Raw genomic sequence first — 15,407 nt, forward strand, 5'->3', positions numbered from 1 at the left:
CCTCTCACCAAATTGTTTAAGAATCAGTGACCATAACTAAATCTTTCAGGTTCACATCCTTCCTCCCAGTTTTGTAGTGGAGTCTAATTCTTTGAATGATATTGCCATTACATGTACAATATAGATGTTGTATTTAAAATATAAAACAATCCACATCAATCATCAAGCTGCCATTTACACCTACCTGAGGGATGTGAGAGGACATCAGTACCCAGAGGAAACCCATGGAGTCAAAATTGTAAGGTTTGGAGTAGAGTGGATGAAAAACCAGAAGGCAATTGATGTGTTATGTTGTCTTCTGTTCAATGGATGAGCCTGGCTCGACATTTATCTCGATGCAGTTTTTTTGGAAGTTTATTTAAGAATTTTACAGAACCAAGAAAAAATACAAAGTTTAATCTAAAACTACCCTCTACTACCTCCCACCTCCCTCCTCCCCCTTCTAATCTATCCCAGCCCCTATAACCCTCACCCCTACGAATCTTATATTAAAAAACTCAATAGCATCGTCTCATAACAGACTGTTACGGTGTGACATCCATTTACATCTTGCAACACGTATAAGGCTTTTACTTAACATCTCAACCCATACATTCCAAATACCAACTTCACATCTTTATAAAAAAAGAATAATTATTTTGCAAATTATACGTTATTTTCTCTAAGTAAATACATGATTGAATTTCATTGTGTCCTCTATAAATACTCAATTCGACATCATTTTTCCAAGTTGCAGCTATACATTTTCTAGCCACTGCTAATTCTAAATGAATATATGCAATTTGAGGTTTCTCCAAGCGTAAATTTGCCATAATTGTATTCATGTATCCCAGTAATCATACCCATGGATCCACATATAAATCTATTTGAAAAGAACTCGCAAAAATTTAATCACTTTTTACCAAAAGGGCTTCAACTTTAAACATTCCCACGCTGAGTATAAAAAAAGTACCTGTCTGATCACCAAATCAAAAACACAAATCTGACCCACTAAATCCATATTTTGTCAGTTTTTCAGGAGTTCAATATAACTGATGCAGAAAGTTATAACTAACTAAACTATATCGTACATTAATTAATTTCATAACACTAACCAAACACATGTAAGACCACTCATCCACAGAAATAGGAACACATAAATCCTTCTCCCATTTATCCTTTATTTTAAATATATCTTCCTTTTTCATCTTTTCTTGTAATAACATATCATTTCGGAAACAAATCCCTTCTTTCCCCTTATCAACAATTAATCTCTCAAATTTCATTTGACCAGGTTATACTAAAATTTCTACCAAAGCATTCTAATAATAAATCTTGTACTTGATAGTAAGCAAATAAAGTATTTTGTGATATTCCAAATTTCTCTCTGTCTATTAAACCAAAGAAGTGAATCTACTTCAAAACAGTCCTCCAATAATATCACTTCTTTTGATTCCCAATCTTTCAAATAAGAATTATTCATAGAAAATGAAATTGTCTGATTCTGATATAATGGTGTCTTAGCTGAAATCTTACCTTTCGATCCTATAAACTGATTCCATTTATACCATTCTCCTATCAAATGTTTCAATACTGTCAGTTGATACTACTGCAAAAGCAGAGGATTCCATTTATATATAAAATAATGTATTGTTCTTTCTTGTATTTGATCCATCTCCACATTCACCCACATCGGAGGTTGGTCAATATCAAACAGTCTATTCATAAACTTTAATTGTGCTACTTGATAATAATTTTGAAAATGTGGAATTGATGACCTCCCAAAACATACCTCCATGTCAACTTTTGCATAGAGACTCTAGACAACTTATCTTTCCATAGAAAGAAACAATCTGCTTTATTTAATTCCTGAAAGAACTTTCCCGGTATAACACTCAGAATGGATTGAAACAAATACTGAATGCGTGGATGTATACTCATTTTAATACAATTTACCCGTGTTAACAGTGACTCCTTCCATCTATTTAAATCAAACTTAATCTTATTTAATAATGGTACATAATTTAAGCTGTATAAATTTTGATACTCTTTATCCATTATTATGCCCAAATAATTTTATTTGACCATTTAAACTTCATAAGTTGTTTACAATCTGAATAATCTCCATCTGATATTAGTAATATCTCACTTTACTTTATAGCCTGACATTACCCCGTATCTTTTCAACAAATTTTGTAATGGTTCGAAAGAATTCTTAGGTTGAGACAAATATATCAACACATCATCTGCAAACAGATTAATTTTATACTCTTGCCCACCAATTGTAATTCCCTTAATATTCATTTCTTGCCTAATTGCTTGGTTCTATAACTAATGCAAATAAGGCTAGTGACAGCGGACGACCCTGTCTAGTGGATCTAAACAAATTGAATGCCTGCAAAATCTGTCCATTTGTCACCACCCGAGCAGGAGTATTAGTATATAATGCCTTAACCCAACTGGTAAAGAGTGGTCCAAATTTATATTTTTCTAACACCTTAAATAAAAATTCCACTCCACACTGTGGAAAGCCGTTTCCACGTCTAGCGCTAATATCATTGTCTGGTTGAGTTGTCTTGAAGCATTAATTATTGTAATTAATTTAGTAATATTATCAGCTGAATACCTGTCCTTGATAAATCCTGCTTGATCCACATGTACTAATTGCGGTAAAAGGTTAGCCAATCTGTTTGCTAAAACCTTTGCTACAATTTTGTAATCTACATTCAATATTATTATTTATTAATATTAGTCTGTATGACACAACTTTTAATGGATCTCTGTCTTTCTTTGGGATGAGTGTTATTAATGCCCTTGAAAACGATTCTGGAAATAAACCTGTATCAGTGGCGAGCTTCAGTACATCAGAATATTCCGGAAATAACAAATCATGAAAAATTTCTCTAAAATTCCAATGTAAATCCATCTTCTCCAGGTGATTTTCCACTTGGCATAGATTGTAACGCCTCCTTAAGTTCCAAATCAGTAAATGAACCATCCAAAGTCTTAATATCCTCTTCCTCTAATAAAGGTAAATTTAAATTCGACAAAAAACAATCAATCTGCTCCATATCCGAATTCCCTTCAGATAAAGTCCCGATAAAATGTACAAAATTCATCATTAATATCCTGTGGTTTATGTTATCTCTGAATTTCTCCTAACTGCATTCTAGGCACTTGTTCAGTTTCCAATTGCTAAGTTAAAACCGTATGTGATCTCTCCCTCAACTCATAGTAGAGCTGTTTCCATCATTGAATTATTTTTTCACAATTGTATTATAACAAAGCTTCAATTTGGACAACTGTATTTTATTATCCTCAGTTGAATTTTTCTGAAATGTCTTCTCTAATGTTGCAATTTCTTTCTCTAAGTCCTGAATTTCTGCTATATATTGTTTCTTCACTTTTGCTGTGTTAGTAATAGTTTGACCTCGTAAATATCTTTTTTAAAGTATCCCATAACATAAAATTACTTTGAACTGATCCCTTATTCGTTTCTAAAAAAACCTAATCTGATCTCTTACAAGCGTAATAATTTCAGGTTTTTTTTTAACAACATTTCATTAAATCACCAACAATAACAGGTTTCCACCATCTCTGCGATACTACGTGAAATTAACAATAATGAGTGATCTGACAGAATCCTACTCTTATACTCAGCCTGTCTGATTCGACCCTGCAAATGGGCTGATACCAAAAAAAAACTATTCTTGAAACCGAATCATGACGTGCAGAATAAAAGGAAAATTCCTTTTCGGTCGGATTCCTCCATTCCCATATTTCCACTAAATTTAAATCCCCCATCAACTCAGTTATTCTTTTCGCCATTTTGGTTTTTTTTCACAATTTTTCGAGATTTAATCAACAACGGATCCAAACAACAATTAAAATCTCCTCCAACCATAATATTCTCATTGATTGATTCAAATATAAAAATGCATCAGGAACAAAGTGAACATCATCTTCATTCAGTCCGTACAAATTCATCCAAGTCCAAGCCTCTGAAAATAGTTTCCAATTAACCTTCAAAACCCTCTCTACATGAGCAGAAAAAGATTCTAAAAAGGCACCTTTTTATGTATCTCCCGATAGTTTTTACCTGGCCCACCAGGAGTCACTGTTTTCACTTTTGTACATGGTTTTTCATTGTTTGAGAAGATTTTATAATTTGCAATGTTTTCCTGGGAATTTTAACAGCTCTTGGCTAATATTGTGAACTCCGAGTTGCACACATATTGAAATATGAAAATAAAGTATCTATTTTGAGGAACAGAAGGAAAGGACACTGCTGGTGACACATCTCAGAGAGCAAAGGTGCAGGAAGGGGGAACATTGCAGAGTGCGTCGAAAGAACCAAACACTTGTTGATCCAAACCAAGACTTTTATTAACTAAAAGACTGGAGCATATCATAAGTGGGTTGACCAGTCCAGAATGACCTGGTCTGGCTAGGAGAAATCCTTTAAGACCTGCCAGTAGGTGTGGCTACACTCTCAGCCAATCACAGTCATCCTACACTACACTCTGGTCAGATACACATTGGTGTTAGAATCTGTACTATCAGGGGGAACGACCAGAAGGCGATTGCTGTGTTATGTGGCTTTCTGCAGGTGTGCAGAAATGCTGGGAAACAATTCTGGGGGCCATCTCTTTTTCTTCACCCGTTACAGAGCAGCAGGTAGCTGGGAGAAAACAGCAAGGCTGCAGAGAGACAGATAGATTAGGAGAATGGAAAAAGAAGAGGCCAGTGAATTCCAAAGTAGGAAAATGTCTGGTCATGAACTTTGGGAGAAGGAATAAAAGGGCAGATTATTATTGCATAGGGTGAACATTCAAAATTCTGGGGGAGATGGACCTTGGCATCGCCGTGCAGGATGCCCCATAGGTTAACTTCCATGTTGGTGGTCAATCAGCTGATTGGAATGTTGGTATTCATATCGCAAAGAATAGGATATAAGAGCAGGGATGTGATGTTGAGGCTTAAGAAGGCACTGGCGAGGCTGCACCTGCAGTAGCGGAGAGAGTTTTGGGCTCCTTATTGAAGAAAGGATGTGCTGGCATTGCAGAAGATTCACAAGAATGATTCCTGGAATGAAGGGATTAATATATGAGGAAGGTTTGATGGATCTTGGACTATACTCCTTGGTGTTCAGAAGAATGATGAGTGGTAGGGGTCCTAAGAAGCACTTCGAATGTTGAGAAGCCTGGATACAGTAGATGTGGTAAAATTATCTCCCATGTTAGAGGAGTCAAGGACGAGAGAGCACAACTTCAGGGTTGAAGGATTCCCACTAAAAACAGAGGTGCAGAGGGATTTCTTGACACACAGACTGCAGAACCTCTTGAATTTTTTAACTGGTGGCTGCAGTGACCAAATCATTGGGTGCATTTAATGCACTTCAACTCTGTCTGCTGCAACAGGTTGGATCTCCCAGTGGCCACCCATTTCAATGCCCTATCCCATTCCCTTGCTTACATGGCTGTCCGTGGACTCAAGCACATTTAGATTCTGATGAAAACAATTCATTAAATCAGTAAAAGTTCAACCACAGCAACTGCTGGAATATAAGTTATACAAAACTGCTGGAAAAAGCAGGTCAGGAAGCAGAGAAACCAAGAACTGGAGAAGTAAGAAAACAAGTGTATTTGAATTGACAGGCTGGAGAAAACACAGAATAGGTGTTGGGAAATTTGCAAAGAAAGTCCTGGCCAAATAATGTAAGAAGCAGCCAAGTGGAACCACAAGATGCCCCTGTTATGCAATTTTCCCAGGTGGCACATTTTTGTGGCCTTGTCTTGAGATGTGCATCTATATGTTGTGGTTAAAAACCCACCGTTAAGCTGGAGGAGCTCAGCCCGGATTTTCAGTGTCCATAGGAGATCAAGATATATTCCCAACATTTCAGTCCTGAGCCCTTCTTCAAGGAATGAGCCAGATACAGGAACTCTTAGAAAAGGCACTTTCAGGTGGCCAAATGCCCCACTTGTAAAGCCGCATATAATGGCAATATGGGCTGCCGGAAGGCCACCTGAATGCGCAGGATGCGCCTGCCAAATGAACTTGGTAACCCTCCTCCGAGAGGTATAATCGGCACAACACAGAAATGCTGTGGTGCCGGGTGGAGGTGTTTGTTGTGTTTACCATTTTTGTTTTTGTTCTGCGGTGTTCAAGTGTGGAGTGTATTTGCAATGTGATTTGTCCGTTCCATGGTTTACATCTAGTTTAAACATAATGTGAAATGTTTACATTGCTATATCGAACTCAGATATTTATGAAGCAATAAGATTTCTCAAAAAATGTTTTTTATTACATTTTTGACAAGCACACAAGTCTCATTTATATGCAACCATTACTTCACGAGAACACATAACATGCCAGGCAGTAGGCTCATGTTGTCGCATTGGGTGGGGAGGGTGGAGGGGGGAACAAGTTGTGGAAATTAGGAGCTAGGTGGCACGGTCATACCCTTACAGGATGGACAAAATGGCAGAATGGATGGCCTGGTGCCCATGGGCCTGCTGATTGCGACAATCTGTGCTAATGGGTGCAGGACCATCTGCTTCAACCAACGTCCACTCTGACAGAAAGTCTTCCTTGTTAATCTCACATATATTGTGCAGGACACAGCGAGCAAACACAACACCTGGGACTAAGGTGGTAGAGATATCCAGACGGTTGGACAGGCACCACCGGCAGCCATTTAGACGGCAATATGCATGTTCCACCACTATCCTTGCAGAATTAAGGGCCTTGTTAAATCTTTGCTGATCCAGATCCAGTCCTTGGTGCTGTGTGAACCCCTTCATCAGCCAATTTCGTAGTGGATATGCCAGATCACCCACAAGATGCGCTGGAACCTCCACTCCATTAACATCCTTGGACACCTGCAGGCACAACAATGGAGAATGTTGTTAATTCATACACATGACCGTTGACACAATAAGCATACATAAGATTGACACATGGAGCTTTGTAGGGTGAACACTCACGTCAGGTGGGAAGTGGTATCCGCCCTGGTCCTCTTCCTTTCTATACAGAGGAGAGTTGGCAAGCACTCGGGCATCATGGGTACTGCCCGGCCAACAAACACATCTGAGAAGCTGTAACGTGAATGGAAAGCACAGTGAAGTGATAGACATTGAGATGTGATGTGATAAAGACCAATAAAGGCTTAGCTCACCAGAATCTGTGGTCGACCACTGCTTGCAGAACCATTGAATGCCAGCCTTTGCGATTGTAGTAGGCTGCAGCATGCAAGCTGGGGGCAATAATGGGAATATGTGATCCATCAATGGCACCGGCACACATTGGGTATCCCCTTTGCACCAAGCTGTCATTGGTCTCCTGGAGACGTGTTCCAATGGGCAGGGACATGAGACGTTTACCGAGGAACTTCGTCAAGGCGGCCGTCACCACCTGCACCACCATGCACACGGTGCTGATGCCTATTCCAAAGATGGGACTGATGGATCGATACTCACAAGGGGTGGCATACCAGCGCAGAGCCACAGCTAATCGAAATCCCGGCTCCATGGTTGCTGCGCCTCGTCTATGCGGCTTCAGGTGAGGTTCTTAGAGTTCCAGCACGAAGTGAAAGGTGCCATGCGACATACGAAAGTGTTTCCTCCATTCAGCAACATCAAATTTGGTGTGGTCATTTCTCCAGAACTCAGTGCCCTGGGATCAGTTCAACCTCCAGAGAGACCCATGTGTCACTGACAAGCATCATTCACCTTCGTCTGTGAACAATGGTGGGCGAAACCTCTGAGCAGAAACAATTTCAAGCTGGCACTGGAAGGTGTTGTTAAGGTTACTGAACGCTTACTGTAGCTTTTGACAATTCACATCTGATAGATAATAGACTCAATCAGCTGTGTTTGGGCGGGAAACCAATATATGAATGGGCTGCCTTTTGGAGGTTGGGACCCTGTTGGGAAGAATTGATCATTGAACCCTGTCTGGAAGATTTGCTGGCCTAAAGACTTGTATTTTCTCACCCACTCTGGAAGCCTGTGAGTGAGTAAAACCTATACTGGTTGTATTTTCATCGGAATTTATAGCTATCCTATAAACACAAACTTCTCCATGTCCGCCACAAGAGCGGGGATCTCCCAGTGGCCACCTGCTTCAATTCCCCATCCCATTCTCTTGCTGACAGCCTGTTCATGGTCTTGTCGTGACTGCAAAAGGTGGTGCTACTGAAATGAAGCACCTCCACACAGCATGAAGTGAACCAGTAACTGCCTTTATATGAACCTCTCGTGCTGCTTTTAGGGGACGACCTCATTCCTCTCTGGGGTGCGCTGGTCTAGGGGAGTGATGTCAGTGCGTTGCGGAGTTGCTGCAACCAGGATGTGGCGACATCTCCCAGGCAACATGTGTCACCAAATGCATGCTTCTCATGAGAAGGGAAGGGGGGCCTATGCCATCTTGTACCAACTGACTGGGACAGCGATTCGGCCCGCCTGACCACATGGTCGCTCGGCCTGCTATGAAAAACCTCATCCCTATCACATCCAATTAACACCTTTTGTTGGGCTGGATTTGTCCCCTAACCAGAATTCTGAGCCTTTCTGAGATTTCCTGCTTCTGGGTTATTCTGTTTATTCCTTGAAGAAGGGCTCAGGCCTGAATGCTGGAAAGAATAGCTGAGTTCCTTCAGCATGTCGGTGTGTTTGTAATTATAATCACAGCGTCTGCAGACTTCTGTGTTTCACTCATCTTTATTTGTAATACAAAGAACTGATGTTGGCAGTGGTGGTTGGGAGAGAGTGGGGGGTGGGGAACCATCTGATGGCATCCTCATTAGTACCTGGACCTACCACTTTGTGTCAGCCTATCCCAACAACTGGGAGCTACAACCCTGCGACAGTTCCCATAGAATTAGAGGACTAACAGTAGATCTGTGTGGAAAGAAGAACCTTAGCTGCTTCTTGCCCTTTCGTGTAAGACTTTATTCGTAATAAATGATCGACCACAAAAAACCCTGTTCCAAGTCTCTTTCAGCCCTTAGTATCATGTCCATACATTCCCATCATTGAACATTTTACATGCGCTCTCTGTTTGCACTCGGATGGTGAGTGGGAGCAGTTCCTTTGGTGCTTCAACCTTCTCCCGACCCCTGCACAGAAGCTGTTCTTCATCCTGCTGATGCTGGTTCTGATCCTCCTTTCTCTTCCTTGATGGGAGCAGCTGAGAGATGCTGTGGGCAGGGTCAAAGGGCTTCTCCAGGATTTGGCATGGCCTCTTCAGACAAGGATCCTGCTAGATCACACTGATGGGGAAGAGGGAGACTCCAGTGATCCTCTCTGTTGCTCTGAGGGTCCTGTGGATTGACTCCAATCCATTTCTCTGCAAGGACCCTCTCATCCAGTTTAGTTTGTACTTGTGTGGTGTTTCAAGGTCCCTCGGCCTGACGGAGATTGCCGATTCTATCGCATCTGCTGATTCCAAACGACCTTAGTTCCTCCGTCCTGTCGGGTCAGTCCGATTTAATGTTTCTCATCTTTTGTTTGATTTTTTAAGATTGTGTAGTGGATGTGTGTGGGGTATAAGTGCATGGGTGCTTGTGGGTGGGTATATGTGTGAGCGTGTGTAAGAAGGGGTGTGAGGGACAGTGTGTGTGTGTGTGTGTGTGTGTGTGTGTGTGAGGGAGTGGGAGTGTCTGTTGGCATTTGGGTGTGTGTGGTAGTGTGTGTGTGCGTGCATGTATGTGGGGGTTTTATTTACAGTGAAAAAGTATATACAGAATATTTACAATATATACAGAAGAGTGAACAAATATATACAAATATATCAACGATCAAATATATACAGAACATATGTACAAAGCACAACATCGACGTCAAATGAAAAGAACTCGACAAAATTATCTCACTTATCGAACACGTCCCTGATATAAAAGCACATCTACCAATTTGCCCCGAAATAGTTGGGGTTGTGTGTGGGATTTGGGATGTGTGTGTGGAGTTGTGTGGAATTGGGTGTGTGTTTGTGGACTGCATGTTCGGGTATTGGGGTGTTGGATGGAACGTGTGAGTGGATGTGTGTGGTGTGTGTGGGTGAGATTGTGCGGTGGATGTGTGTGGGTTATATGTGCATGGTTGCTTGTGGGTGGGAATGTGTGTGGGCGTGTGTAAGAAGGGGTGTGGGGGAGGGTGTGTGTGTGAGGGTGTGTGTGCAGATATGTGGGGCTTTTGTTTACAGTGAAAAAGTATATACAGAATATATACAATATATACAGAATATATACAGAACAGTGAACAAATATATACAAATATATCAACGATCAAATATATACAGAACATTTGCACAAAGCACAACATCGACGTCAAATGGAAGGAACTCGACAAAATTAACTCACTTATCGAACACGTCCCTGATATAAAAGCACATCTACCAATTTGCCCCGAAATAGTTGGGGTTGTGTGTGGGATTTGGGATGTGTGTGTGGAGTTGTGTGGAATTGGGTGTGTGTTTGTGGACTGCATGTTCGGGTATTGGGGTGTTGGATGGAACGTGTGAGTGGATGTGTGTGGTGTGTGTGGGTGAGATTGTGCGGTGGATGTGTGTGGGTTATATGTGCATGGTTGCTTGTGGGTGGGAATGTGTGTGGGCGTGTGTAAGAAGGGGTGTGGGGGAGGGTGTGTGTGTGAGGGTGTGTGTGCAGATATGTGGGGCTTTTGTTTACAGTGAAAAAGTATATACAGAATATATATAATATATACAGAATATATACAGAACAGTGAACAAATATATACAAATATATCAACGATCAAATATATACAGAACATTTGCACAAAGCACAACATCGACGTCAAATGGAAGGAACTCGACAAAATTAACTCACTTATGGAACACGTCCCTGATAGAAAAGCACATCTTCCAATTTGCCCCAAAATCATTGGGATGTGTGTCTGGAGTTTTGTGGGATTGGGGTGTGTGTTTGGGGTCTGCATGTGGGGTTATGGAGGGAATGGGTGAGGGGTTGTGTGTGGGGTGTGTGGGTAGGATTGTGTGGTGGATATGTGTGGAGTGTATGTGCTTGGGTCCTTTTGGGTAGGTATGTGTGTGGCGTGTGTAAGAAGGGGTGTGAGGGAGGTTGTGTGTATGTATGTGTGCGTGTGGGAGGGTGTGGGAGTGGGTATGTGTGCGTGTGTGCATTTCCTTCTTTCCATTTTCCATAAGTGAACAAATATATGCAGACATTTGTACAAAGCACAACATCGACGTCAAATGGAAGGAACTCGACAAAATTATCTCACTGATAGAACATGTCGCTGATATAAAAGAACATCTTCCAATTTGCCCCGAAATAATTGGGGGGACCTATCCTGAACGATTTTCAGAACCTTTCATTCTAAAACCCGACTTCCAGACCCATATTATATTCGTCTAGGAACAAAGTCTACTTTTAATACAAGAATCTGGTTCGGAGACGGGATTAAGGGGAGAGGGAGAAAAGAGATTCTATTGGAGTGTGGATGTGTGTGTGTGGGGTCACTGTGGGAGTTGTCTGAGTGTGTGGATTGAGTGTGTGGGAAGTGGATGTGAGAGGTTTGTGTGGGGTGAGTGTTTGGTAAGTGTGGGGATGTGGGGTGTGTGTGTAAGTGGGAGTGTGTGTGGGAAGTGTGTGTAAGTATGTGGGTGTGTGGGGTGTGTGTGGGAATTGTGTGTGGTCTGTGTGTTGTGTGGAGTCAGTGTGGAAGGTGTCTGAGTGTGGGAAGTGTGTTTGTGGGTGTGTGTGAGAGGTGTGTGTGGGGTGTGTGTAAGTGGGAGTGTGTGGGTTGTATGTGACGATGAGTGTAGGGGGCTGTGTGGGGGTGTCTGAGTGTGTGAGATGGGTGGGTGAGAGTGTGTGGGATGGGTGGGTGGATGTTGTGGAGGGGTGTGTGTTGTGGGGCATGTGTGAGGGTGTGTGTATGAGGGGTGTGGGTGTGGGTTATGTGTGGTGTGTGTGAGGGGTGTGTGTGTGGTTGTGAGGGGTGTGACTTTGTGGGGGATGGGTGTATGGGGAGTGTGTGAGGGGTGTGGGTTTGGGGTGTGTGTGGGGGTGTGTATGTGTGAGTGGGTGTGTGTGGCAGGGTGAGTGTGTGTGTCAGTGTCTGTGTGGGGCACCAACGTATATAGGACATGGCAAGCATTGCATGCGCCCCCACCCCGCTTGTCAGCGCTGCTTCCATCCCCATACTTGTCAATGACGACGTCATCTTGCACAACTTGACACATCAGCGATGGCACCAACCTCCCTCCCTCCATCAGCGATGGCACCAACCTCCCTCCCTCCATCAGCGATGGCACCACCCCCCTCCTTCCATCAGCGATGGCACCAACCTGCCTCCCTCCATCAGCGATGGCACCAACCTCCCTCCCTCCATCAGCGATGGCACCACCCCCCCTCCCTCCATCAGCGATGGCACCAACCTCCCTCCATCAGCGATGGCACCAACCTCCCTCCTTCCATTAGTGATGGCAACACCCCCCTCCTTCCATCAGCGATGGCACCAACCTCCCTCCCTCCATCAGCGACGGCACCAACCCCTCTCCCTCCATTAGCGAAGGCACCACCCCCCCTCCCTCCATCAGCGACGGCACCAACCCCCCTCCCTCCATCAGCGACGGCACCACCCCCCTCCCTCCATCAGCGATGGCACCAATGCCCTCACTTCCACCATGGGCGCTATTTTGGGGTTTGTGTGTGTGGGGAATTTGGGTAAGTCTCTGATGTTTGGGGATGTGAGTATGGTGTGTATGTGTGGAGGGTTAGTGTGTGTGGTGGGTTTGTGTGTGGGGTGGATTGGAGTGTGGGGGTTGTTTGTGTTTGTGTGGGGTTTTTGTGTGTGAGTTTGTGTGTTAGGGGTTTTGTGCTTGTGTGGTGTTTATGAGTGGGGTTTGTGTGTGTGGGGGATTTGAATATAGAAGGTGTGTGTGTGGGTATGGGATGTGTGGCTTGTGTGGGGTTTGCATATGGAGGGTTGGTGTGTGTGTGTGTGTGTGTGTGTGATATACGTGGAGGGAATGAGTGTGTGTGTGTGTGTGAGCACATGAGTGTGGGGGAAATATGTGTGGGGTGGTGTGGGTGGGTGGATTTGCGGGTTTGTGTGTGTGGGGGTTGTATGAGGGAGTGTGTGTGTGGGCGTATTTATGGGGTGTGTGTGTGTAGGGGAATGTGGGTCGGGATGTGTGTGTAGGGCCATGTGAGTGGGAGTGCATGTGTGAGGGATGTGTGGGAAGGTGTTTGTGCAGGGTCGCATTAGTGCGTGTGCATGGTGGGATTTGTCTGGCAATGTTTGTGTCAAGGGTGTGAAGGGTGTGTGTGCGGAGAAATAAGTGTGGCAGTGCATGCGAGGGAGGGAGTGTGTAGGGGGCATGATTGGGAATGGGTTTGTGTGTGGGTTGTGTGTCCAGGGGTGTGAGTGTAGGCGTTGGAAGTGTGGAGGGTGCGAGTGTGTGGATGTGAGTGCAGGGGTGTGAATGCAGTGGTGAATATGGAGGGGCGTCCATGTGCTGGGTGTGTATGTGGGGTATGTGTTTGGGGGATGGGTGGAGGTCTATCAATGGGTGTGTGTGTGGTTTGTGTTGGGTGTGTGTGGGACGGGAATGTTACTGTATTTGTGGGGAAGACTATCGGGTTATGATTGTGTGGGGTGTGTATGTGGGGAGTGAGTGGGGGATGTCCATTGGGGCCATGTTTTTTGGGGCTGATGTGTGGGGTTGTGTGCATGCGGGATGTGTGTGTGGTAAGTATTTTGGAGTGGCTGTGTGTGCATGTATTTGTGGGAGTGTATGAATGTTAATGTATGTTCTAAGGTATGTGTGGTGGTGCATATGGGGGGATGGGAAGTATGTATGTGGATATGGGGTGTGGGTGGGTGTGTGTGGGGGGGACTGTGTGTGTGAGAGGATGTGTGTACGGGTATGTGTGTGGGAGGTTTATCAGTGTAGGGGTTGTATTGTGTGAGTTTGCGTGTATGTGTGTGTGTAGCTGGGTGTTGATTTTGTGTTGGTTGTGTGTGGGAGGTGGTCAAGTGTGAAGGTGTGTGTGTGTTTGGGGGTGTGCGTGAGAGGTATATGGGGTGTGGGTGGGTGTGTGTGGGGGGGGACTGAGTGTGAGAGGATGTGTGTACGGGTATGTGTGTGGGAGGTTTTTCTGTCTAGGGGTTGTATTGGGTGAGTGTGAGTGTGCGTTTATGTGTGGGATGTGTGGCTGGGAGTTGATTTTGTGAGTTGTGTGTGGGAGGTGGTCATGTGTGAAGGTGTGTGTGAGGGGTGTATGTGGGCGGTGTTTCTGGGTTGTGCGTCGGGGTATATGTGTAGGTGTGGAGTGTGGGAAGGGGACTGTGGGTGCATTGGGTGTTTGTGGAGTGAGGGTGTGGAAGGTGTGTGTGAGTGTGGGAGGGTGTTTGTGTATATCTGTCAGAGGTTGTGTGTGGGGGAGTATTTGTATGGGGGATATGTGTGTGTGTGTGTGTGTGTGTGTGTGTGTGTGTGCGCGCGCAGAGTGTATGTGTGGGAGTTTGTTAGTGTGAGGGTGTGTTCCTGGGATGTGCATTTGTGTGTGGGGTGTGCATGTGGGAGGTGTGTGATTGTGGGGGGTGTTCGTCGGGCCTTGTATGTGTGGAGTGTGTGTCTGGGGATGCGTGTTGGGGGTTGTGTGTAGGGTGTGTGTGTGGGAGGTGTGTGATTGTTGGGGTATGTGTCTGGGGTATGTGTCTCGAGTGTGTTGCAGTTTTTTCGGGGGGGGGGGATTTAAGTGTTTTTTATTGTTGGTTGAGGGTTTTTGTTTAAGTTAATTGTGAAAGATTGGGTGCCATTGTGTAAGTTGTAATAAGTAATTTAAATTTTACAATTGTTAATGTTAAGGGTTTAAATCACCCAATAAAAAGGCAATGTGTGATAGATTATATTAAGAAGCTAAAAGTAGGGATCGTGGCAAGATAGCGTAGAGTCTAGACATGTAATCTCGACCTCTCTGGCCAGACTTTTAAATACCTGTTTTTTAACCCTTTGTTTTCAAGTTTAAACTTTTTAAATTTTAGTTTAAAGTATCAAGGAATTATTATGGCCACTAATGGTAAAAAGATTAAACCTCAAGTTCATAAGAATATACATTTTCGAAGTGCTGAGGATCTGGGGACTAGACGACCTGAAACAGCCCCTGGCTCAATTTCTTCATTGCCTAGACCCCAAAGATTTCCTGTGGGGGCTGAAAAAAAATCTATTGCTACCAAATGAAGGATGGCGCTGGAATTACCCATTCCCCGGAAGAAGGTGCGTGTTCCCAAGAAGTAGAAAGCCTTTTGATTTCAATGGAGGGAGCACACAGGAAAATGTCTCCATTGTTGGAAATGCATCAGGTCAACGTCGATTCAATCCAGTTAAAGAAGTTTTGTGGCATAAAGGTTATAAGTCTACTTTTCGTTACCCTG

General features: G+C 43.7%; 1 protein-coding gene across 1 annotated transcript; it reads right to left on the reverse strand.

Annotated features, from left to right (window-relative positions):
* Positions 1 to 6,264: 6,264 nt before the first annotated feature.
* Positions 6,265 to 12,238, reverse strand: LOC138750508 (uncharacterized). The gene is made up of 2 exons (XM_069912585.1): positions 6,969 to 12,238; positions 6,265 to 6,863 (listed from the first exon to the last, which is right to left on the reverse strand). Exons 1-2 carry the CDS (start codon positions 7,314 to 7,316, stop codon positions 6,447 to 6,449), a joined length of 765 nt encoding a protein of 254 aa, XP_069768686.1. The 5' UTR covers positions 7,317 to 12,238; the 3' UTR covers positions 6,265 to 6,446.
* Positions 12,239 to 15,407: the final 3,169 nt, after the last annotated feature.

Source organism: Narcine bancroftii, unplaced genomic scaffold, assembly GCF_036971445.1.
Source record: "Narcine bancroftii isolate sNarBan1 unplaced genomic scaffold, sNarBan1.hap1 Scaffold_157, whole genome shotgun sequence".
Lineage (NCBI taxonomy): Eukaryota > Metazoa > Chordata > Chondrichthyes > Torpediniformes > Narcinidae > Narcine > Narcine bancroftii.

Excerpts from the sequence above, each read along its gene's own strand:
- LOC138750508 (XM_069912585.1), bottom strand. The coding sequence starts at position 7,316 with ATGACAGCTTGGTGCAAAGGGGATACCCAATGTGTGCCGGTGCCATTG. Across the intron at positions 6,864-6,968 it reads GATACCACTTCCCACCTGAC|GTGTCCAAGGATGTTAATGG; the intron begins GTGAGTGTTCAC and ends TTGTGCCTGCAG.